Genomic DNA, 26,130 nt, shown 5'->3' on the forward strand with positions numbered 1-26,130 from the left:
AAGTGCAGAAAGGATGACATATTGAGAGGTATTCTAAATAAAATACACCAATAAATTATTATTGTGAAGATAGAATTGAAGTAATTCCACCTGGTGCCTAAAGCTGTGTTCTGGACCCGAATTTCCCAGACCTGATAGTCATTCCTTGTCTGCCCATTATGAGTCTAGGGACATAGGCCACAGTACTGTGGATGGTACTGTGTTTGGCCAGAAGATACAAGAGTGGCTTAGCAAGAGGTTTGACTTCACCATTCATTTTTTTTGTTCAACAACCTAAAGGCATCAGGGTACAAACACGGGGTCCAGTCTTCATCTGAATGTTAAAGCTCAATGCAAATATGATCGAATCCTTTATTTAGTGGTCACAGTTATATAAGTAGAACATTTTACATAATAAAAAATAATGATGAAGGTAAATAGCTAAAGATGCAGGCAGAACAATACAAATCAATGCATTGTGTGAATATTTTTACATCACTTTAAGCAAAGCAAGATGTGATAGGTACAAGAGGAGGGCTCATGTAATATGGGCAATACACCATATTTTTCAAATGTATAATCTGATATATGTTAGCAATGCATTGCCCGTTTTGATCATTTAAGGCATGGGTAGAAAACGTTAATTGGCTAGAATCCCGGGGTAGGGCCGAAGCTGGGATTTGAACTTTGGCGACAGGGTTCTAGTTTAGCCAACAAAACAAATCCAGTCTAAGGTCGATTTTATACTTCCGGATTGAGAAATACAGCAATGTAGTGAGACGTGCAGCCCTTACTTGTTCCTTACGCTTGTGTCATACCAGTCTGAGTTTTGTGGTGCGTTTTGTGCTTTGTCTCGATAAAAAGCTGCTTTCTTTGCTGTGTTTACTTTGGGGCAAGTAAAGAACGGAATGCCTTACATCAACAACCCCTTAATGGCCGCTCAGGACATACATTTCTGGCTTACATTTCTAATTGTTGTGAAAATGGCAGCTGAGAAATAGAGTCCGCAATTACACATATGATTCGATAACACTGTGCTGCTGAAGTCCTGGGAAAAAGGGTTTCCTCGCCTTGAACTTCGGGGGTGAGGTGCAGGGGGTGGCATAGGGGGGGGGGGGCTGGGTGCTGCTGGAACAGGGCTGTGTTTACATCTGTGTCTCATCACACAGGCCAGCGAGGAGACGGTGCACTTCATTGTGTCACGGCAGAGCAGAGCGCCGACCCCTGACATCTTGCAGGAGGCCGGGCGGAATAACAACGGAAGCCCCCCGCCATGCCCCAGTGAACGGAACCACCAAAACAAGGTGAGGCCTGCTTTTGTCAGACTTCTAAGACCTTCTTTTGATGCACAAGAAATGCAAGCTACAGTGAGGGCCAGTGACCGAGAAGGGCAGATCAGCAGCAAAGGGAGCTCATGTCTACCCAAGGGCGGTTTGTTGTGCTGGACCTTGCAGCCTACCGCCCTACGAGGAACAATGTGGCTTGTCTTTGCTTCCGGTGTCTGCTCTTGCTCGCTGCATGCACTTCACGTGGAGGGACAGGTTGGGCTGGGCTGGCCATAGCACCAAGGTGCACGTTTTATTATGTACACACTTTTTTACAAACCTGTCTTTTGAACTGAGCCAACAAATGAAATGTGTTATATGTATTAAAAATAAAGGGATTAACTGCACTTAACCTGTCTGGAACTGAGGCGGAAATAGAAAGTTCATGCGAGCTGGCTGGAGATATGCCCATAATCTGGTTTGTACCCTATTCACGTTGCAGTAGCACGGCAGCCTTTCAGGAGAACACAACTTAGACAAGCAACTTTTAGAGGCACAGTGACCAACGCCATCTGTGGGTTGGAACTATGGGTCTGTCACCATTGGGTCGCCGCCTCCAATCTGACCATATTAGCAGTCATCACCAGCAATAATGTGCATGCATGCAGCGATTAAACATTTATCACGCTGTAATGACTCGTTCAATGTTGCTGGACATGGTTAAGAATACATAAAATGAAGGTTAATTCTTCTTAGGCACACATGCATGTTCGTCATTATGCAAAGCTAGAGATACTGGCTTGCATCACTGACAATAAAGCGCACCACTGAAACTGCGCCCAATAATATATACAGATCAGGGGCGGCTCCTCTACGTAGGCGTTGGAGCGTCGCCCCACTGCTTTCCCGAGTGCGAGAAGCAGAATCATAAATTGGTATAAATACCAAATTTATGTATAGGCCTGGTTGGGGGCAGGCGGGTCGGAGCGGAGTGGCTAGCCCAATTTTATGGGTGCTGACTGTTTGGTCGGCCCCAGGGCCGACCAAACCAGTCATGATCATTCTCCCGTTTTCTCCATGTAGGCTGCATGCAGCCTGCATTGAGAAAACGGCCTCCCCATAGACGCCTGTATGGATGGTGTCCTAGACCATCACAACGCTGCCATTGCAGCATTGTGATTGGCTTAGGGGAGGTGAGGGAGGCTGCCTGCTTCCGCTTCCTGTGAGCATAGAGAGAGAAGGAGACGCAACACGGGAGTCCAGGACCGGAGGCAAAGGTACGATTAAAAAAAAAAATGTTTTCATTACATTAACCCCCTCCCCGTGCGACCCCCCCCCACCAGCAAGTCACGCCGGCCACGACTGATACTGATATACAATTTACAACACTGCATGTGCATGTCGCACAATGAGAGGAGCAGTCCTATCGTAATTTTAATGCTCTTTTTATACTGCCACCTTCTAAATTTCCAACTGGGGAAAAAAAGATTTGGGTTGTTATGCTTAGGGCAAGACCATTGACTCAAGTAGCATCTCAGAATGCATAATCACAGGCAGTGGTAACACAGGAAGACGACAAATGGCTTAGCTAGGAGTGTCCTGTTGTAAGGAAAGGAGGTTTCTGTTGCAGTACCCCCACACTTTGTGCCTGGCTTTTGATGCAACTTAGACTGTAGAGTACTGGGTCCCTGCTAACCAGGCTCCCAGCGCCTGTGTTTTTTCCCTGAACCTATTCCACATTTCCACGCCTTTAGGTCACATGTAAGTCGCTAGTAAAAGGTGCCCCTGGTACCAAGGGCCTTGTGGTTAAAAAGGGTTCCTAATGGACTACAGCATGAATTGTGCCATCCTAAGGGACCCCTCACCAAGCACATGCACAATGCCACTGCAGCCTGCATGTCTTGGTACAGAAAAGAGTGAAGAGTAGACCTAGCACACATCCCTGTGTGCCAGGCTTAACAGCACTGCAGAATGCATAGGTTAGTCACCCCTACAGCAGGCCTTACAGCCCAAAGGCAGGGTGCACTATACCTCACGTGAGGGCATAACTGAATGAGCCGATATGCTCCTATTGTGTCCAAGTCCATTTTTAGACATTATCAGTGCACAGTGAAGCTATACTGAGTTCATGTGCTGAGAGCATGTCATTACAAGCTCCACAGCTCCATGCTAACGTCACTGAATTCCAGGATGTGTGGTACCAAACATCGCAGCTTAATAAATCCACACTGATGCCAGTGTTGGATGTATTAATAATTGCACCCAGAGGGCACCTCAGAGGTGCCCCCTGAAAACCTACCAACTCGCTAGTGTGTCCTGACTGGTCCCCACCAGCCTGCTACCGCTAGACATGTTTCTGACCCACTGAGGTGGAAGCTTTTTGCTCTTGTGGGTCAGAAAGAAAGCCTGCTCTAATTGGAGGTGCTTCACACCCAACCCCAAGCAAGAACAGCATGAAAATGCAGTGAGCCGCAAAGGCTTCCCGTCCTTTGTTATGCTGACCAAGGCCTCTCCAGCTTGTGGAGGTCAGGCTGGAAAATTAGTAAGCAGGGAAAGAGTGTCCACTCTCAGCCAGGACCAACCTTAAGGTGCCCTGTGCTGAGGTAAATCCCTCCCTCCAGAATCCTCTATATTAGTTTGGAGGAGACTAGCCAACAGGGTTAGTGATGTGCAAACTCCCCAAAGGGAGTGGCCATACAAAGGGTGTAGTCACCCTAAAGGTAATTAGCCCATTGGCTACTACCTTCTAATCTGTGTAATGCCCCCAAATTGAGTATTTAGGGGCACCCCTGAACCTTAATCCTCAGATTCCCAATAACCTACGATGAAAAGAACAAAGAAAAGTCAACCCCTGAACGAGAAGGAACTCCAGCGACTGGCCTGGTCCAAGCCCTGCCAGCCTGTCTGCCTTGGTCCAAGCCCTGCCAGCCTGTCTGCCTTCATACAGGCTCCAACTTCCCTGTGTTCAGCAGACCTGTCCAGAAGAAACTATCTTTAAAGACCAAGATCTCTGCTCTGAGGAAACGCTAACCCACCTACCAGACCCACCACTGCACATGACGCCCAAAGCCCGAGTCGAAGTGGCCCACTGGTCCAGTGAAGGTTCCCCAGCAATTCTGAGTGAGTGTCCTTCATGGGTTGACCCCTGCCAGACTCTACATCGCCGCCAGCCGGTTCTGCATGATGACCACCCCCCTCTCCACCGCAACCTGCACCGGTAAGCCGTTCCAGACTTAAAAGGATATTCTGCACCCAGAGGCCCTGGGCCTTGGGGAGATCAACCGAAAGTGTCCCAACGCTTCAGAACCCCTCAACTTACCTGTGCATTTGTAGGTTTCCTTTGAATGGCCTCCTGGCCTGAGCCTGCAGCCTTTTTTCAAAACTGAGGTTTCCTATTGGTGTGCATTGGGTGCACCTATTCTGTGTTGGGACTCAGCACACGGCTGCATCAGTGCCTCTGAGGGTGGAAGTTTGGTGCTGCCTTGTGCCCCCCCCTATGCTCACCTTAACCCCCGGAGACTGGGTTACCAAGCCCTGTTACTTACCTGTAACCAGCATGATAACCCACGGAACTGGTTCGCGCTATATAAAACTTTATAAAATAAAATAAAATAAATCTCTTTGATTACCCCCTTTCCACATTAGATAACATTGGAGCCAGATTCCGAATTTGAACCCTGCACCCAGCAGCCCATGCGCTGCTGGAGGTGCAGATTTGTTACTTGCCTAAACCTTGCCTGGTGTAGATTCTTTATTCTAAAAACCAAGATTGTAAGTCATTTGCTTATCTGCAATTTGTTTGATTGTGTTTGCTCCTATAGGATAACATTATGTTTCTGGATATTGCTCTGTGTCCACTTTGTACCCTGAAAGGTAATTCTATTGCAAAAAGTATTTACATGCAACAAAGTATCTTTGCTTCTATAAAATAAATATACTAAAAGTATTATTTTTAAGGTTTTGGATTTGGTTACTGAGTGTCTGTATCATTTATTGCCTTATGTGTACAACAAATGCTTAGCACTGCCCTCTGAAAAGCCTAACTACTTGCCCACACTACCACAAAAGAGAGCATTAGTATTCTCTACTTTAGCCTCTGTAAAGCCTCTGTGCACACTATACCTTATTTTGGTATAGTATATACAGAGCCAGCTTCCTACAGTGTCTTTATACCATATATTGTTTGGTTAGAAATTGTTACAATGACATATCTAATAAAGCAGAAAATACTTTCATCAAAATACAATCCAGCACAGTTTTTGATGCCAAAGGTCCTCGAAAGTGTAAAAGTAACAAACATACGTGAGGGAATTGTATGTTAATCCTACACAGTGATGTATGCAACTTTATTGGAGATGGAATTGAGGATGGACCCTGCGGGATGAATCAAGAGCCCTTTAAAAAAGTAGTTAAAACATTTTGGCGGGTTGTTAAGTGTGAAAGACTGGACAGGGACCTTTGGGAGCAGGGAGGTTAAGTGTGCAATCAAGTTTTTTTATCAATTGTCCTTGGTTGCTATCTGTGATTTATTTTGATGAATCATTTGGATCCTCCATAGTGCAAACATCTATGAATTGCATTTTGTCCTCGGGTAACTATCTTCTCGGGTCTTTATCAAGACAGGGGCCCACAGCTCTTCTGAGGAGCATCCTCAGAAGGCCAAATGGCTAAAGTATGTTAAGCATTCTACAGTATTTAAATTGGCGTTTTTTCCTCTTCTTCGGCAGGTCGGTGGGGTGGATCCATAATGGCCGGCATCTGGGACCTACGTTTTCCTAGTTATGCGGAGTCATGAATAGCCTATAAACGTTGCTCGTTTAAACCTGGTTATGGAGCTGCAGCCCTTTTGTCGGTTTAGCACCATGGCGCAAGGATTGACAGATGCGTTAGAAATTCTGACGCATCTGTTGACCGAAAAGTCACGCATTGCTGGAGTCATGTCGCAAGCACGATGCAACTCCAGCAATGCGTGTTCCGGCCTATTCCCAATACACTGCGTCACTCCTTACGCCTACTTCAAGAAGGCATAAGGTTTTGACGCAGTGGCGTCCTAAAAGTCATGCAGTGAAATCTTGTAGATTTCACTGCGTCACTTTTACAAGGCTTTCCTGCGTGAAAACGCCTACTCTGCATACATTATACCTGACGCGGGTATAATGTCACACAGGGCTTTACAACGTGAAGCATCTCCCTAGATGCGTCATGTTGTAAATGGGCCGCAACATTTACGCCGATGATATGTCACAAAAGTGATGCAACGATGGCGCAAAAGGGACGCAAGTGGCTTGTAAATCTGCCCCAAAATCTGTAAATCTCCTGTGAGATCTGCAACTCCTAATCAGAAAAGAAACAAACAAATGTTGCAATTATGTTTCCACAGACCAAATGACACTAAATACTAAATACTTACTTTTATAGTTTATCTAAACCGAATAAAGTTATTTGACTGACTGACACTAAATACCAACTAATGGATCACCATTACTCCTGCTGTGACCAGTTACTCATACACAGGGGCGTAACCTCCATTGGGGCAGGACATTCAGTGGCACTGGGGCCTGAGGGGCCACTGAACCCTGATTATTGGTGTAGTTTACAATTCTAACAACAGCCATGGGGGCACATTTCCATCCCTGTACTAGAGCCCATGACACTCTGACTACACCACTAGTTGTGAAAGAGTCTTTTTGGGGAACCGGGGAATGTGTGAAGGAAGAAATGAGAGCGAACCCAGGTACAGACAGTACTCAACACCTCAAGTAAGGACGTCTAGCAAGGAAGAAGAGAAGAGTAAGCAAACAGCATCGAAAGCAGCTGATACAGTCAAATCACCAAGATAGCAGGTAGATATGGGTGGTAGACTCGGTGTAGATTCTTGGGAAAAGAAAGAATAGACACTATAGTGCAATGACTGGGATAAAATATTGAGTGCAGCGGAAAAGGTAAATTATCAGGCGGGGATGCAAATCTTTAACTTTAAAAGGTCTCCGTAGAGGGATTTTTGGAAGTTTGATAGTACAGCATAAGAGAAGAGTTAAACAGTGATCTGTAAACAGCACAGCGTCAGTTCTATGAATGAAGAACGCTGCATGAGACCCAAAGGAGGAGCTGTAGATTTGGAACACAAGAAGCGCACAGTCATAGAGAAGGTAGAAGGAGGAAAACACAGTAGTGGGGATTGCATCAGAGATCCATTGAGAACTACTTTGTAGAAGGAAATATATACCCACATCATATTAAAAAAAAGCCAAATATAACTACGCAAACTATGTAACAAAGGGGCATATTAGCAAGGGCCATATCGCCGCTTTAGCGGCATTTTTTGCCGCTAAAGCGGTGATATTTTTATCACCCTATTAGCAAGCTGTCGCTAACAGCAGTTAGCGACAGCTTTTAGGCGATAGCGACCAGTTTGGGGCCCGCTTTGCATGTCAGCGAAATTTATCGCTAATGACATGCAAAGTGGGCCTACCAAAACTTTTAGTGACTGAAAGCAGTCGCTAACACAGCTATCGCCTATTAGCATGGCAGGCATAGCGATAAAAAAAAATCATGCTAAGCGCGATTATCGCTATAATCTAACGCCTGCTAAAAACATGACTTACCTGCTTATCCAATAGGAGGTGGATTTTCAGGTTAAGGCCCCATTGGCGTTAATGCGTGAATATTATTCACGCATTTCGCCACTATCGCTGGATATTTTAGCACAATGGAGAAAAACGTTGCTAATAGCATGTTTTATCCGCTAACATATTCAGCAATAGGCAGCGATGAAAAAAAATGCGCTAAGCGCATTTTGCGATAAATATCGCTATTCCTTGCTAATATGCCCCAAAGTTCTAAAATAGATGGTCTTAAAAGACAAACCCGCCGTGTTGAATTCCTTAGACCTTTTTTCCCATGCACAAAATATAATTGAATGAAGCATTGGTGCGTTTACATAGCAGGCGCTCCACAGAAAATAAAACGGATTAGTGAAAGGAAATTAAATGAGCGATTCTTTTTAATAGAACGGCAAGCACGTGTTTCTAATGTGGGTTTTTTTAAGTCGTTAGTAGAGAATGTAGAGAACAGTACTCGGTACTGGGTCAAATAGTTCTGGTACTATTCACCCGTGGGTGCTTACTGCACCTGTGTCGTTTCAAGGCTCAGCATTGTAGTGTGAAGTGCATCACAGCCTACACTTCCGTCCAATGAAGTAACTGGTTGCAGACTCACGGTGCACCAGTGGGCTGTGAAGGTCACAATCGAGCCCTCAGTGGTCCCCTTAGGACTTCGGGTTCTTTCCGGCCGGAAGTCCCTGCGGCAGCACGCGGCCGGCTGCAGCTGCGCCCTGGCGTGACGTACCCTTCAACCCACCATGTGCAGCTGCGCTCGCGAGGCACGCGCTACGCATTCGAGGCTGCGATAATCAGCTGTAAACATTTATCTTACAATAAACAGGGAAAAAAGCACAGGCTGCTGTGTATTCAGGGCCGCGTCCTCTCCGGGTCGAAAGATGGAGAAGGACAAATGTTTGGAAAGGACTGCCCTGACAGATAGGCGCACACTAATAAACATTTTCTTTATCCGACTGACGCACTATCAGTAATACCTCCACGGGCGGCTAACGTGCACCATAAACAAAATGGCTCTTAATCCGCCTGAGCATTCTGCATCCGAACCCTGTTACTCATAGATATGGGGCCTTTAACATTCAGCAAGGATCGGAATCCTGAAATAGCTTTGATGTATAGCCCGGTAAACAGTTTTAATGTGTGATCACAGTTAAAAAAAAACCACATTAAGCTACGTATGAGTTCAGGAGAAGGGATCGAAGGCCCTTTTATAAATTCATGGGCCCGTTTTTCGTTGAATTGAACAAGAGTTTATTGTGCTACTGAAATAACTTCTTGATATGCTGTGTTAAACTTGTCACCCGGCCAGATATGTCTGTGCAAGCATAATAAGGAATAACAACCCGTGCACCTGCAGCTCCAAAGAGACAGAGACACAATACTGAAGAAGCAATGGGGGCTGCAACATGGACAAGTGGGGCGACACCTACGACAAGGAAGGTTGAGTAGGCTCACTACAAGGTTGAGTTTCACAAAAAGGGCAAGCCTGTGCTTAGAAGAGTCCCGACCTCAAACACTGCCATGATTTCAAGTGCTGACAATCAACATGTGTCGGTATGTCTTAAGCAGACGGGCAGATCTCATAGATTTAAATTGTTCGCCTAAAGGAGGGCTTCGAATAAGTAAAACGCAGTTAACATTTGAGAAATAATAATTGAGTAAATTTTGAAAAATAGCTTGTGATAAAATGGGGGTCTGTGGTGGCTTTTGAAGCACATAGGAAGAAATGGCAATGTCTCTTTGTATTATGAGCAGCACCAGGGCTGAAAGGTAGACAGTGAGTGAACATCAGCGAGGGAACATGTCAGCCCCTATTGGAAAGATTACTTTATCTTATTTATTGCGAGAAAATGTCTGAAGCCGGGCAGATTGCTGGTGTTGGCTGACTGAAGTTCCATGACTTTGGATTTTCTCGGATGAAGCCCCCTTTGAAGCAATTTTGAAAAAAGTAATAATAAAAAGCAGTCCGTTATCACGAGAGCTTCACCCTTTCGTTTTTATGGTGTATGCAGGCGTACAGCTCAGTCTTTTCTGTCTCAAAGATGAAATCGTGCATTTCTTCATAAGGTTTGAAATGTCAAGGAAGAGCTTGCAGTTAAGGGGTCTTTGAAACCACAAAAGCTCTAGCAGGGCTGATGGAGTTATAGTAGAGCTCTTCTTTCCACATCTAGATATGGAATGTCATGTCAAAGCTCGGAAAACCTGCCATCTGGAAATTACTTCACCACAATCTTGGCTCTGCTGACCCAGTAACACATGCTACTTGGAAAAACTATTCAGAACTGGTTGTCTGATTACTAAGTTCCACAGGGCATCTATCGGGTAGCAAAACAGGTGATGTGCCATAGCAGAACTCCTATCTTCTAGAAAGCTGTAACAGCAACCCATTGGATTAACAGAAGATACTTCATCAAGCCCTAGTCAACATCCAGTTAGGAAGCACGAAGGTCAACTCTTCATTTCAGGGGACAAACTTTAATATCACATGGCTTTGTGATGATCTGGAAAACCTTGGTATCTGATTAGCCATTGATACTTAATGTGTTCAGTGTCTTTTATTATGTTGCAATGTAATATAAAACTGGAGCGTAGTATGGTGCCACTGAAAATCTAACAACAGATTTCCTGCCCTACCAAAATGGATACTGAAATGTGTCCTGAGCAAGAGCCCTGCTTCTGGCAGTGTTGCAGAGTCAGCAGGGTGGAGGCTCCTCGTCATAGGGTTCTAATTAATACCCTGTAGCTGAATTTTTGATTGAGAGACCACATTTTGGTACACTCACTAATGTTTCATTTCCTGTAATAATCTGAATAGTAGTAGCCTCCAGTAGCCAGTTTTTAGCTAATGGAAAAGATAATTTGGCAGTCAGAGGTCTACACATATGAAGCCAGATCTACATGGGCAGGTACATTTTAATACAGACGGGGGATGAAAAAGGTGTTATTTAGAAAATACACCTATGTATGGAGATTCATTTTCAAAAACTCCCACCTTTATGTGTCTTGGAAGAAAAGGAAGCATAACAGATTGTGTTTTATGCCTCTAATTTATGTAAATACAAAATCCTTACTAGAGTGATTTTTTACAAGTAACCATAGAAGTCAACAACTAAATAATACCAACCTCTGCAATGTGTCTTCAAAATGGCAATATTGCTAATGTGTAGAATCGTTGGACATAAAGTTTATAATTAAAAGTATTTTCCAGGCGTGGTATATCAATTTTTAAAAACCTCAAATACATTCCTTGAGAAAACGAGATAACCAAAGAGACAACCACATTTGCCATGGAACTGAATTCTTCTCTAGGAAGTCAAATTAACTCCAATAAAGGTCCAAATTAAAAGACGAACAATTCCACCCTAGAAATAATCCATATAAAATCAATAGTCCGGGATGACACTATGAACTGCCAATCTGGAGGTTCTTTCAGTCAGATTGCCTCTCAAATGCAACTAATTTTTATTATGAAGACCAAACTGGGGTAAGGTTATTGTTCCCCTTCTCAGACGACACAGTTATAGGACTGTGTACCGACGATGAATTAGGCTGTTGAGTATCCAGTGGCTTAGTTTAGCTGCCTTTCCATATAATTATATGGTCAAAGTCAAAATTTGACAGAGTTATGTATTCAACCCCTGCCGTAAATTACTATGTTTTGTGTTTCCTGTGTTTAGCCTCCCTACCGTTTTTGGTAGCTCCATGCCGCCATTACCTTCACAGATTAGAAGACTTGTGTGGGTTTACTGAAAATCTTAAGTGGACAATGTGTTTGATTTAAATCCGCACTTTTGTAGGTGCAGTGGATTGAACATGCTGTCGTCGCTCATAGAGAGAGGTTTTCAGGGTCAGGTTTGTGTCCTTTAGGTAACCTACAGTTCAGTAGAACCTTATAGATTATTGATGGACAGTTCATCTGAACCCAGACTTTCAGCAGCAGCACTAATCTGTCAAGGAGGTCTTGGGTGAAAGGTCATATTCCCAGGTTCTTTACATTTGTATAACCTAGTTTATCTAGAGGCACCATATGAGGGTCTTTCCAGGTCAAACACCGTCAAATCAATGTGGTGTTGAGGGTTCAAGGATTACCCCAGCTGCTCTTCAGGTAAGCCTCGCACCCAAGTGTTTTTTGGAGCTTGCTCTGTACAAGTCGAGGGAAATGATCATTTAAAAAGGGCAAGCAATGACCCCCTACTTTCTTTGTCTCCACAGAATGCCCTTCATACTGTTACATGCCATGAGAAGGTGGTGAACATCAGCAAAGATCACACGGAGTCCCTGGGAATGATCGTCGCGGGTGGAGTTTCCCACAGAGAATGGGATTTACCCATTTATGTGATCAGTGTGGAGCCTGATGGAGTTATAAGCAGAGACGGGAGAATAAAAACAGGTACAGCCAATGGGCCATGAAAGGGGGGATCCAAATGTGAGAAGAACCACAGTAACTGTGTGGCTTAGAAGAAGTCGGGGTTCTGTCTACAGATACAGGAATAGACTGAGAAAAGCGTAACTCCTGAATAAATTGGGTCGATCTCTTCCCATTTATGAGGATGAATAGCTACAGAGATCACAACTGTTCCTGGTGATGTACAGATGCATCATTGAAAGGTACAGGACTGGTTAAACCCCAATCATAAAACCATTAAAAAAAGTGTTAATTTACAGGCAGTGTTTATGCATTGGCTTTTCTGTTAATTACATTGATAGTAATGTCGACTATAGAACAATTGCTGCATTTTTCCTTAACACATTGTTACAGTTAATAGTGCTGCAACTGATGAACATGATAGCAACAGAAAGCAGCTGATTAGCTTTCAAAGTTAAGTTGAGCGATTGCTCTAAAGGCGTAGAGTCTCAATTAAATCTCATGAAATCAAGCTCTTAGTCCACAGCATAACATATGCTTCTCATCAGATAAAAAATACATGAGTCAAAAGGGTCACCATCAAATATTTACAGATGTTGTTTGTGCAAATGCTGCAGTGCGCTACTGTGAATGTGCCTACTGCAAGGTTAGCAACTCCTAGAGGGTTCTGATCAGATCAGGGGCGGCTTCAGGTTCACACATTCACTCTAACAGGACTGAAAAGTAGTAGTGTCCTCAGTGGTGTAAAGCGAACTGATGCCTCCTCAAAACTCGTGAGCGGCCACCAACATTTAATGTAGGATGGCTACCTTGAGGATATATCAAGCCACTCCTGCACCAAAGGGTCTACAGGAGCCCCTACGTGTAGATCAACACTATCACCTCAGTTGTGCTACAGTGGATTGCCCTTGTTTCCCCTCCCCCCGCTTACTCAGTCAAATGGACAGTTGAAAGTTGTAAGTCAGAATATTGACTACAGAAATATTGTGTTACAAGAATATGATACCCAAAATATTGTGAAGGTAAGTATATAATGGTAAGTATATAGTTACTATTCTTAACTTCACATCTATGTACCTTGAAGATAGATAAACAGATAGTTATGCGGAGTAAAGTATAGTAAACCTATACTTACCTATAAATACTTACCTTGTCAATATTTTAGTTATCAATATTTTTGCCATGATATTTTTGTAGTACAACAAGTAAAAGATGATATTCTGGCACCTTAACTCAATCAAAATAGAGTATACTGTGTTTTCGTCACATTTCTGATTGAAGGTTTGCTCTGTATCACTGCTGATTGATCCAGAAGAGGTAGACAAAACACTAGTACTACATTTACCAAGGCAGACAATTCCCAACAGATGGAGTCTCATTGCATCTCCAAGTGAACAAAGGCTTGAGTAGATTGTGAGTGTAGTGATGACAGCCTCAAACCCAAGCCTCGGTAGTGAGAGACAGTAGGGGTGCACGATTCATATCCACCTTGCCATTACAGGATTTCTACAGAAATAGAATGGGAAAAAGAATGAGATGGTTGAACTCTAGAGAATTTGTGGAGCGGTCCAGCACATATATGACCAAACAGACTATGTGAGGTTAAGTTGCTATTGAGACACACACAACATATCCAACTTATTTTCCTCAGCAGCTTCAAACAAAGGTAAGATGAACTCTAGATGTTAGAGGTAGACTATTTCTGCTTCTTTAATATGACAAACCTGCGATTCACGCCCCGGATTTATCACTTTCAAAACCTCCCCAGGCATCACCAGAGATAGGATCTTTCACAGAATCCATCTTGAACGGTGTTTTATAGGTAATGGTGGTTCTTTCAATGGGGTCCAAGACATGTAAGCAGTGCTTAATTTCAGCCAGTGGTTTCTGGTGCTTGGCACCAATATCTAATTGCCAACACCAGCACTTATGACAGTCTGCCACATGACGGCGCTGTCTGTCTAATTTGGAGATGAGCACAAAACATTTGGTCATTAATTCTATATACATTAAAATATACATTAAAATGACATATCTGTCACTCAAGCTATTCTTATAGCTTTGGAGCCACAGATTAGTCTGATTTGTCACACTTCTAACAGTGTGATGGATAGTGGTTGGGTTGGTACTGCCAGCACTGGCAGGAGCAATAAGTGATGCAAGCTGCGGTGACCTCCTTACAAGGGCCTAGGTACCTATTGTTCTACAAGTTATGTACTGTATGTAAGAAATATCTTGATAATTTGAACACATATAACAGTATCAAACATAATCCCAGAAGCTGCAGTTCCACTCTTAACATTGATAATTTCTCTTTTCTGTTAAATTCCTATGAGCCAGTTAATAGCTCTTGCATATCCTATGGTGTCCTGGAGAAAACAGACATTAGAATCCCCAAAACCAGCAAAGAGGTTCCAATTCCAATCATGTAGTCTAGCTACATAACATTTAAGATCCATTGATTCATAACAAATTTGTTCCAACCAGGGAATATGGTTCAGTCGGCCATCTGACAGGCCTCCTCTCCTTGGAGACTGAGAGTCCACAATAGGAAGGATGATTCTTTTTAGAATCCTAACAATACCAACACCTGGGAAAATACATCTCTCTGCCCCCCTAGAAATTAATCTCTTGCCACTGATTTTGGTCTTCAGAATGATCGGCCATTAGCCTGTTGGTACCTTGATGGCTGATGACTCGAGGCCTGGTTCACAGACCTTGGTTTAAAAAGAAGAGCAGTGCTGTTTTATGCTGATTCTTTTATTTTCTCTTATACTATAAAATATTTTTATGTACATTCAAAAAAGCTTTTAGCGATTTCAAACAGCCAGAATCTCCTATTCCGTCCATTTGCGAGCTCAAAATTGCTACGCACATCTGGCCCTACATTCCTTGCCTGTTGAGTTGGATGGTTGCAATTGATGTAGCTGTCATGAGCAGTGGCTAGGACCTTCACCCTCTCTGAGATATGGGCAGGACATATGGCCTCGTTGATAAAATCAAAAAGATTCAGTACACCTTCTCCCCTCACCTTCCCGCTCTAGTACCAGTCACTGAGCCCACCTCCCCTCTCCCTCGGACCAGGGTCCCATCCTTTACGGAGTCCCCCATCCCCCTCTTGGCTACTTCATCTGCAATTATGAAGACTTTGAAGTTGGGGGCGCCCTCTGACCCATGCCCAGCTAGCACCCTAGCATCAATAGCTGTGACCATTACCCCAGTGGTAAATCGGATTTTGAATATCTCTCTGCAGCTCGGGCTGGTCCCTGCTAGGTGGAAGAAGGCGCTAATACTCCCCCTCCTGAAAAAGCCAACTTTGGACCCTGACATGGTCTCAAATTATAGACCCATGTCTCTTCTACCATTTCTCTCCAAAACGTTGGGAAAATATGTTAATTTGGTCACCACCACGTTTGTGGAAACTAAGCACATACTGCATCAGAGCTAATCCGGGTTGAGGTCAAATTTCAGGTATGAAACTGCGCTCCTAGAAATCTCGGAGGCCATCAAGGACGTCCTTGACAGGGGCAGCAAAACCGTACTGATACTACTGGATTTATCGGCAGCCTTTGATACCGTCCCTCAAGACCGACTCCTGTTGAGGCTCCAGGAATCCGGTTTATATCCGGTTCTATAAGATTTCACTGCGACACGTTTAGTACGCAAATGCGTCAATATCTTACACCTGCCTCATGGCAGGGGTAAGACTGACTCAGGCCGTGCTGGAGTTGTGTTACTTTTGTGACACACTCCAGCAATTCGTCATTTTTGCGCCTACAGATACGTCAGAAATACTGACGTATCTGTAACTCCTTGCGACATGATGCGTCATACTGTGAATATGACGCATCATTGATGTCGCAAGGAGGGCGCAATGAAAAGTGACGCATTGTTGCTTTCTCACAGCGATGCGTCACTTTTCATAAATGAGGTCCCTGGTTGTTCGAGCAAGAGCCTCCACGTTGCCTTACCTAACCAGCTCTGCCACACCCACCTAGCTCCGGGATACTCTTTTTGAGTAGCTGCGCGCTCTACAAATACCCTGGTAACATAACATCTCTCCACCCACAATGGTGGAAAGCCAGCACAGAACAACATTAATGAACAGGCAATAGCAAGCTCTATATTTTTGCAAAAACCTAAATATTGCACTCCTACTCCTAGATAAGAAAGCTGGTGCAGCATTCCGTACAACGGCAGACACCTCCTTCATCAGAGACATGAAACACATGACTTGTGGGAGTGGACCTAGCTTCTGCTCTGCTAACGGGAGGCTGTTCCAAGAATATCCACAGGATGGCAGCTGGTTTTTATATGGAATCTATAAGTAGCTGGTCTCCAAGGTCGAGCGTTGTTAATTGGCAAGGACGGGGATGGGAAAAAGATAGAACATGGTAATGGTGAGAAACATAAGAAGGGATTAAAATCAGCAAAAAGGTATGGTTGGGTATTTATATGTTAACAGTAAGACCAGATGTATAGAAATAGGTTCGAGACAGTTCAGAGACTAGCTACAAAAAAAGTGCATGTTTATGGAACCACAAGCTTTCATAGGTAGAGGCTCAATAGTGTTAAAGTGTACAATGAAAGTAGTTGAATGGAGAGATGTTGAAACGCCTAAACAAAAACAACATGCGAAAAGAAGCAAACAGTTTCCACGAAAAGTTATTCTTCGAACTAGAAATGACTCTAAGAGTACATTGTAGTTTGGAAATAGCTCTAAAACATATGAGGAATTTGGCAGCTATCCAATTAGCCACAAGGATCTGCTTTTTGGGACCTGGAAAATTCAAACAATAACACTTTCTTTAACTGGGCCTGATGGCACAGTGGACAAATACATACACTGAAGGGGTCTGTGTTTGACCCTATGGCTAAAGATCAAACGCTGAGAGATCCTTTCAATCTATCATCTTCAGAGACTGCTAAAATGAGTATCATTGAGTTGGATACCAATAAATATCTGTGATCTGTCAAAGCACGATGATACCCTTCTGGGTCAACCCCAAATACAGGAACTATGTTGCGTTAAAGAAGACCACTTGGTACAACCAAGGAACTTAGCAATTTCTTTAAATCTGTGACTGCCCTCTATTTCCTAGTAAAAAAGCAGTAGTTTGTTCATTGTCCTGTGATAGCAAATTATTTAAAAGAGAGGGCATTAATTCCCTACTGAGGCCTCCATTCTGAGTGGAGCACATTTTGCAAGCAGAGCGTAGTTTAAGCCGGTGAGGCCCACGAGCATTGTTTTGGGGGGACCGGCACTTATAGTACTCATCAGACTTTGACGCAGAGCAAGAGAAGGAAAAACACAAGGGGGAATGAAGAAGAAAGGGAAAGAAGATGACAGAGAGAGCAGGAGAGAGATAAATGGGTCGGGAGCATCTAGTGGTGAATTAAAAATGCTGAGGTGGGATTGGGCACCCTTGCCACTCAGTAGCAAGTGCTGCGGGCTATGAGCAAATCTTTGTGCCCCAGCACGTATTCTTTTACAAATTAAGCACTGGTTGCACAGATGTAAATTTCACACCTGGTAAAGACCAATACTGCAAGGTACAGTATTTATTGAGTGAACAATTTGCGCCCATTCTGGTTTATGCGTCTTGTAGTGGTGAATAATACAACAACAGTGCATGACATTCACCATGCTGAGGTTTGCAAAATGACAATGTGCGCCATTTGATTGCATGATTTGCACCAGAATTAACCTAGCAAAAATTGTGTGGGAAAAAGCAGCCACCGTGTGTGCAAATTGTGCTTGAATTGTAATCCCGATTGGGGCATAAATAGGAGTTTGCACCCATATTGGAATTTTTTACATTGGAAGGAAGGTCCAGTATTTTGCACTCAAATGATTGCAACTGTGATACACTGTCATGATGTTCAAAGACGTCAACACGTTGCTAATTCACTGTGGTTTTCCAGGTGACATCTTGCTGAGTGTCAATGGCGTGGAGCTGACTGGAGTAAGCCGCGGAGAGGCCGTCGCCTTGCTGAAAAATACCTCCTCCTCCGTGGTGCTCAAGGCCCTGGAGACAAAAGAAGAGGAAGTCCAGGATGATGTCGACAGTGACGTATTGTTCCACGACGCCAATCAGAACAGCCCAGACAGCAGCGAATGGTCACCGGCCTGGGTCATGTGGCTGAAGTTGCCACGGTAAGGTCACGCTTGACATTCCAAAGGCGAGCGAGAGGAAGGACTTGTGTTTCTTGGCCGAGCTCTCGGTTTGGCTGATTCATTGGTCTGTCCAATCTTAATTAAAACCAGACTTGAGCAGATAGCTTCACTCTAAACTCCCGACCCTCCCTCTTTAATTGTGTATATGTTTAAACTATTAGGTTCATGTCTTGTTTCGAAAGATTACAAAAGATCTCGAGTTTCATGGTTAAAGGACCAGAGTCTGGCAGTCAGTGCACAAGGGTAAACTATACTGAACATGGAACTCTTAGCATGGAGCCCTGCAGGATCACAGTGTGCTCTGTAACAGGACCCCTGCAGCTCCCCAACTGCACGAACAGCCGAGGCCACTCCGCACACCCGATAAGATGTGCACAGATTGTGGTGTGTTTCTGGGAATAGGACTTTTTTTTCTCTCCAGCCACAAAAGTTAATTTGGCATATACACGGCGCAGCTGTGTTGTATTTTTAATGAAAGCAATAAAGGAAGCAAAGCTCCCCAGTGCAAAACAAATGCTCAAAGCTGCACTGCAAAGATCAGAGATTCAGCCTGCAAGCCCTTGAAAGATGAGCGCTGTCTTCCAGTGCAGGACCTGAGAAATGTTAATGACAGGGAACAATGCCTGGTAAGTGCAAAGACATAAAAAACTCATCCACCCTTTAAGACTAACTTCAGTATCCTAGCACATCCTAGGGCCCTACAGCCACGCAGGGTGACCTGTATGCATTATCCCAACAGCACACCAGTGCTGGACAACCCAGACATTCATCAGCACCATCCTCTCACAAAGGGACACTTGTCCCTAGCGATAATTTAACTCTCCATAAATTTACACAAATTACTTTACACAAGTTGTACAATGCATTTTATGTTAAGGTGCTATATATACATTGAACTCAAGCAATGTTAAAATAAGCATGGTCCAAACTAATAGGACTTGGTTGTAATTGGAGGCACTTTGCTGCTATCATTCATGCAGTCACTCATCCATCCAGTCACTCACATATTCATCGTTCATGTATCCAGTCTCTCATCCTCACCCTTGTGCATCTATTCATAAACTCTTTTTTTATTTATTTATTTGTAAAATATTTTTTATTGAGCAGAGCCAAAATAAAACAGCCATTATTTACACATCACAACATTTTTTGCACTATAACAAATCACATCCTGATTTAGCACATAATAAATGCATATAGTAACCATAAGAAAAAAAATTATCAAATTAACAATCAGCAAAATAATCACAGCCCTCGAAAATTTCTTAGTTGCCCCCACCCCCTTAGCGTAAGCTTCTTCAAAACATTTTGTACGTTTCATTTTACTCAACCATTTCTCAAACAAAGGTATTTCCAATGATCTCCAATTCTGTAAGATCAATGAACGGGCAACCAGCATAGCGATAGCAAGAAAACGTCCCTGAGATTCGGAGAGTGTAACCTCCTAAATACCTATACCAAACAAAGCAGCATCTACTGTTGGTTTATACATTTTCATAATTGCACCGCTAAAAATGCAAATATTTTTTCCCAAAAAACTTTTAACAGGGCAGGAAAAAAAAATGCTGCCATACCCCTTCTGCTAAAGTACCACAGCGAAAGCAGCTATTTATCACCTCTGGATATATTTTATTTAATGCTTCTGGAGTGTAATATATCACCCAGTTGGCAAAGAATGCCATTCATATACTTGTTGACTCATTCTCGCATTCATTCACTTGTCAAACCACAACACACAAACGTAGAAGTTCACTAAGAGGCAATTTCTGACATACCATTGGTTTGATGCTAGTTTATGAAGGGGGGTGTCTGGTTTTATGTGACTGCTACTCTAATAAGTATGGGAGAGTTGTTGGTAGTGCAAGACTGCTAATGTGTGGGATGTAAGAATGCCTCTGATAGTGTGTAATAGTACTCTGCAAGTTGTGTCATTGTTTTCAGTAGTATGTGACTGCTAGTCTGTGTGTGCTTTTCCATTAGGAGGACTTTACAGTTCATCTTTTAGTTTCATTGAGGCCATGACTGAAGTGCTTATTCAACAATGGTCGAGTGTTACTCTTGAAACAACAACCTTACAATCTTTCAGAAGAGGAGTTTTATTCATCCACCAGTGAACACAACTGGTCAGCTTTCCCTAGTGAGGCAACCCAAAGAACGTGAGGCAGTGATGACCCTAGCTGTCCATTTTTTCCTTTTCTAGAAACCTTGCCCAGTGACCCTGGTTGGCTTCTCCCACCCACCTACCCCTTGCACTGATCTCTGCCCTCCGGCTCCAAATCATGTGCATAGCCAGACACACTGTCACCAAGCACTGGGTACTCCACAAAAAATATCTGACATTCCCCTTATATCACTTAGTGTTCACAGACACTCACCATTAACTCAGGGACTCTGATTCTACCCTCAAAGGAACTGCTCCACAGCAATTTCTCAACTTGGCTAAGGATGGTCCAGTGCACCAACTCTGGAAGCCATTCCAGTTCCTCTGCTTAACATGCACGCTTTGTGTGTGTATTTACAAAGTGCCCTTCACAGCCAAGGTGCATGGGTGGTACAATGAACTTGACAGGAGCAGCTGGGCTGCTACTAGTCAGAATCACTAAGCCTATCACATAACAGAGAGCACAGTACTTAAGTATCCAATAAACAAGTATAATGATGTTGTTATAGGAATATCCCCTGCATAATGTATAGTTGTGTCCCCTGCCATAGGTGTCCAAATGCGAATATCTAGTTTTTAGGATTTTTGGCCCCAGCCTCATGCTGACCTATCATGTGCAAGAAGGCCTAGGTCAATGCCTTGATATGAGTTTGGTCCTGGAGCAGGAGAGGTGCTTCAAGTGTCCTCTCCATAGTGATTGGGGACTATTGTCCCTGGCACATATTGAAGTGTGTAGCGTGGTAATGGCAGCATACCATGTTTTATAGTGATCCTAGTGTGGCCAGACCTTTTTATCTGTGTCACAGGAGAGGTGACTTACTGACCCGCTCTTGTAAATGTCTGCAGCTACAGGTAAACCTGAATCCCTGCGCTGATGTCCCAAGCACATGTATGTATTGTGTGGTTTGCATGCTACACACACTGTGCATACTCGAATGAACCAGATGAAGGAGGCCTGTGGGTTTCATTTTGGGATCCCCTGGCCTGCTTGTGCACAAAACGGCTGTGGGTTACTTTCCCAAACAGTGGAAGTATATTGCTGACATTCCTGACTTCTGGAGGGAGTAAATCCAGACACTGAAGTGGACAATGACGAGGCACAATACCACGTAGAAATTGTTTACAGTCACCGGCTAACATACCAATGAATGGATAAATTATTATTTTGAGTACGTATTGAATTAATAGATAACAAGTACACACTGAAATCTAATAGTATCTGTGGACATTTAAGAGGAAACCAATCAGTTATCATAGTATTTATGCAGGAGTGTGATTTATTCTTTAAACAGCTGACACTTGTGTTTAATTTTATGGCACTGATGAAGCGGCATGTTGTCATGAAACACGTGTTGGCCTCAATGATTAAATATTCTGCATTTCAAGAATAAATACTATTTGCGATTGATTAAATACCCTCCATCAATGAATATTTTTGTGTCTTGAGTAATTGCAACACTTGATACTTAAACTCATGAATCAAGTATGTATTATTCCTTGTTGAAAATACCTCAAAAATCAGTCTTAGTTTTTACCTCTTAGAAATTGATTTAGGTCCCTCAGCCCCAGAGAGCTGTTGATTGGTCCACCATGTGCTGAATGGTTGGAGTGAAGTGTAGTTCCTGTTGTCAGATTGTGATGGGCGCGTTCGAAAGGGGCCAGCATTTTGTCTCTCTTCCTGATCACTATTAAATGTGGCTCTGATAGTCAGATGCAGAATGCTCACACCTCTTTATGCCTCTCCATTCTGGAGACAACCCTGTTGTGAAGAGTATCAATGTAAACCAGGAGTCTCCATCTTTTTCTGTAATAAAAGCTTCTTATGTTCGACCACATCAGACACAATTTCATTAGTGGCCACTGTATGCAAGATTACCAATAGTAATCACCTCAGTGCATCAGGCAGTGTTGCCAGCAGAAATTTAATAAAGGCTTTGCCATTGTCACTACGTGTGTAATACGTATCCGCCATAGCTGAGGTGCCCCTGACACTAAGGTAATAATATCAGTGAAACGTCTCCTTAACACCCCATGACTTATAACTCAAATATCAGCTTTAAATAGATTTGGGGAATTCAAGCATTTTTCTCCAAACATCAGCTTATGAGTTCTGAAAAATAAACCCACCCAAGCAAAATCTTCTAATTTAGAAGAATGGGTTGCTGACAGGATAACTACTGTCAGATAGCTGGTGAGCTACCAGTAGCTCGGGGGCTACTCACCGACAAAGCCTGCTGGAGGCAAAGGCTGAGTCTGGAAAGCAGCCTGAGAATTAGACATGAAAGGACAGATCAAAACTGGTCCAGTAAGTGCAAACTGAGAAAACACATCCACTTTCAGCTGTGTCAATATAAGTGTGTGAGGCTGTTTTAAGTGAAGAATAACATTTATTTATTTTATTTATTTATTTATTTGGGAAATTTAATAAAGCGCGAACAAATGCCCTTGGGCGTCTCGGCGCTGTGACTTTGCATCATATTCTCAACTGCAGGAGTATCATCTAGAACTTTACTGGTTGAACATCCAGGTTTTTAGCTGTTTACGGAAGGACCAGAGGGATGTGCTGGTCCGAATTGACTGAGGTAGGGTGTTCCACAATTTTGGAGCGGAGACCAGGAACCAGGCTATAACATTACCTGGAACATCTATCCTCATCTATTCTTCCCTTGTCTTTGGGCCTGATTACGAGTTTGCCTGTCCTGGAGTGAGCCACCACACCAGCGCCCCTCCAGGATGGTCAAACCCATTGTCAGACTGCTGCCAGATTAGAAGTTTTCTCCTGGTCTAGCGGGTTGTCCTTTGGCATCCTACTGCAGTACCTATTAAAAAAGCACTGTAATAGGAACGCCAAAACCCGTTCCAGCATGGACTGTAAAGTCCAGTCTGTGCAGGAAAGGGGGTGCCTGCAGACAGGGGGCAGCATGCCATGTGCCCCCCTGCATGCATCCCATGGCCCTGAGGCAACAGGCCCCTTTAGTTCCCTCACCGCCACAAAATAATTTGAGCCAAATTTTCTCCTCATGAAGTTGCTTTTTGTTACTTTTTTTGTTATTATGTGGTCTCTGGCACTGAGCTAAAACTATCTTTAACTAGACCTAAAAGGTGAAATAAATACAAGGGATCAGGCAGTGGAGTATAAATTGTGGAAATACGTTATAGAGAATACCTGTAAAATCAGCAGGTGCCAATGGATTTGGAGTGGTGTGTGAATTTCACTTCATGTGATATTTTATCAGAACCCAGAATCCACTAGGTTGCATCTAAGTGTAGAAAACGCCATATTGCATCCTTCGTAGGACAGTGCCCTTGTTATACTGCATGACTTTAGCCAATGAGGTTTTTATGATTTTAAGCAACGTTCAGTACTGGTTGTTTGCTGCTTTTGAAGTCTGTGCTGCATGGTGCAGCATTTGCATAGAGTACTCAGTAGGTAGCCTGATGATTTGGCCAGATTGCTTTCTATTGCTAAAATTAATTTTGACAGGGTTGGAGCAAAAACAAACGTGGAGCAAACAAAAAAGTTTGAAATATGTTATTTGATTTGCAAAATTGAAGAATAGTTATGTGGGCATTAAAGTACTAGGCTTTCGTGATTTTACCATTTTGCGTTAATGTATGGTATTACAGTTCAAGATAACCCTTGATGTCCCATGGAGAGAGATCCTCTTATCCTTCTAGTACTTATGCGAAGGTTTTGTCTGATTAGGCCTCCTCCAAATGACTGGGAACTATTTTCCAACTCCCGTCTATGATTGATTCTCACGTGTTGCAAACTGCGTTTAACTTTTGCGTAGGTAGGAAGGCCCAATATCGTGAATTCTCTTTCTGGGCTCTGAGTAGCTTTCTCCCAGCAGAGCTGTACACTGCTTCAGGTAAACCCTCAGTGGAACCATGGATAGCTCTAGAATCCACAAGTGTGGGATTCCCACTAAACACAGATAAAGGGCCTGATTACGAGTTTGGCAGTCCATAGGACCGCCAAACGCGTGGTGGCTACCGCTGCACCAGCCGTCTGACCTCCCTATTTTGAGTTTGGCGGTTGGACCGCCGCAGGTCCCCTGCAACCTCTGTTGCAGCGGTGTGAGGCAGTAATATGCTGGCAGTGTTGTTGTGTCACCGCCAAGCATATTACGAGTTTCCTCACTGCCAGCCTTTTCTTGGCAGTGACCCCACCATGAAAAGTCTGGCGGTGAGGGAACAAAGGGGCCTGTTACCTCAGGGCCATGGGATGCATGCAGGGGGCACATGGCATGCTGCCCCCTGTCTGCAGGCACCCCCTTTGCTGCTGAGAATGGCCTTTACGGTCCATGCAGGAACAGGTTTTGGCGTTCCTATTACAGTGCTTTTTGAATAGGTACTGCAGTGGGATGCCAAAGGACCACCCGCTTGACCAGGAGAAAACTCCTAATCTGGCAGCAGTCGGACAATGGGTTTGACCATCCTGGAGGGGCGCTGGTGTGGTGGCTCACTCCAGGACAGGCAAACTCGTAATCAGGCCCAAAGACAAAGCAAGAAGAGATGAGGACAGATGTTACAGTAATGTTGTAGCCTGGTTCAGTAGATCACCCATTGTTAAATGTGTGAGTGAAGGCATGAATTGATGTACATGGTGCAGCCCTGTAAACTAAACCACTTTCTGGCTTTGAAGGGTGCATGCACTGGGAATTTGCAGTTTCTTATTGAAGGGGAGGTGGGCAGTCATAGTACAGATGTTCTCAGAGTTTGGTAGGTCAGGCTCCTGGCTTTGGAAGTTTGTGTCTCACATGCAGGTGTTGTGAGAATGACAGAATATTCATGGGAAGGAGAGCACATTTTGGCTGTTCGAGCACCGATCTTGTCAGGGAAAGAATGTCATGATCTTGCCGCTGAGAATCCCTTTAGAGCCACTGCACTGGCCAGCCAGGTGTCCTGGCACAAGTCTTCTTTCTTGCCTACAGGTCACTCTGAGGCAAGGGGGGCCCGCTTTCAGTGTATAGTGGGTGCCACTGCTCTTACTAATTCGCTCTATTAGCTTGTGGTTGTTAAAGCTCAACCCCCCTACACCCCCCTCCCTCCCCCTGGCCGGCATTCCACATCTGTAACTCCTTTATGAAGTGCTCGAGCCAGGACATGTCTTGGTCACATTGACTCATTTCTCTCTTTCTGCAACTTTAACTCTTCCCTGTGCTTGATCTCCCCCTGAGCGGCTCGGTCTGGCGCATCGCCCTCCCAGCTGCCAAGGGCCACTGGCTTCTAAGGAAGTGAGAGGAAAAAAGTCCTTGTCATGATTTTCAACCTGAAAAACCAAGCAGTAAAGCAAATTGGAATATGCAATATCTAGAAAGAAAGAGGCTCCGGGCATGGAGAACATATATGCTCTTTTAATATTCCTATCTCTCAGGTTTCACTGTACTCTCTCAAGCTTGGGCGTAACCCTTGAAGCAGCAACTCCTGAAACGTCACTCTTCAGTTGTGTTTAGGGAATACATAAGGGATGCTATGGCAACAGTTCTTAATTACCCTGGGAATTACTTTTTGCTCATGTTTGTTTACTAACTTTTTGCTAGTATTCTGTGAATGTACTT

At 43.7% G+C, this 26,130-nt stretch overlaps 1 protein-coding gene across 4 annotated transcripts in view; it reads left to right on the forward strand.

The window, feature by feature from the left end:
* LNX1 (ligand of numb-protein X 1) overlaps positions 1–26,130 on the forward strand; it is a 300,305-nt gene that overhangs the window by 248,126 nt on the left and 26,049 nt on the right. For all 4 annotated transcript variants that reach the window (XM_078678190.1, XM_078678191.1, XM_078678193.1 and 1 more), the window contains 3 exons: positions 1,149–1,283; positions 12,074–12,251; positions 18,153–18,384. In XM_078678190.1, coding sequence (XP_078534316.1) covers positions 1,149–1,283; positions 12,074–12,251; positions 18,153–18,384 — 545 coding nt within the window. The remainder of the gene's footprint in view (positions 1–1,148; positions 1,284–12,073; positions 12,252–18,152; positions 18,385–26,130) is intronic.

This window comes from Lissotriton helveticus, chromosome 2_2 (assembly GCF_964261635.1).
Source record: "Lissotriton helveticus chromosome 2_2, aLisHel1.1, whole genome shotgun sequence".
Classification (NCBI taxonomy): Eukaryota; Metazoa; Chordata; class Amphibia; order Caudata; family Salamandridae; genus Lissotriton; species Lissotriton helveticus.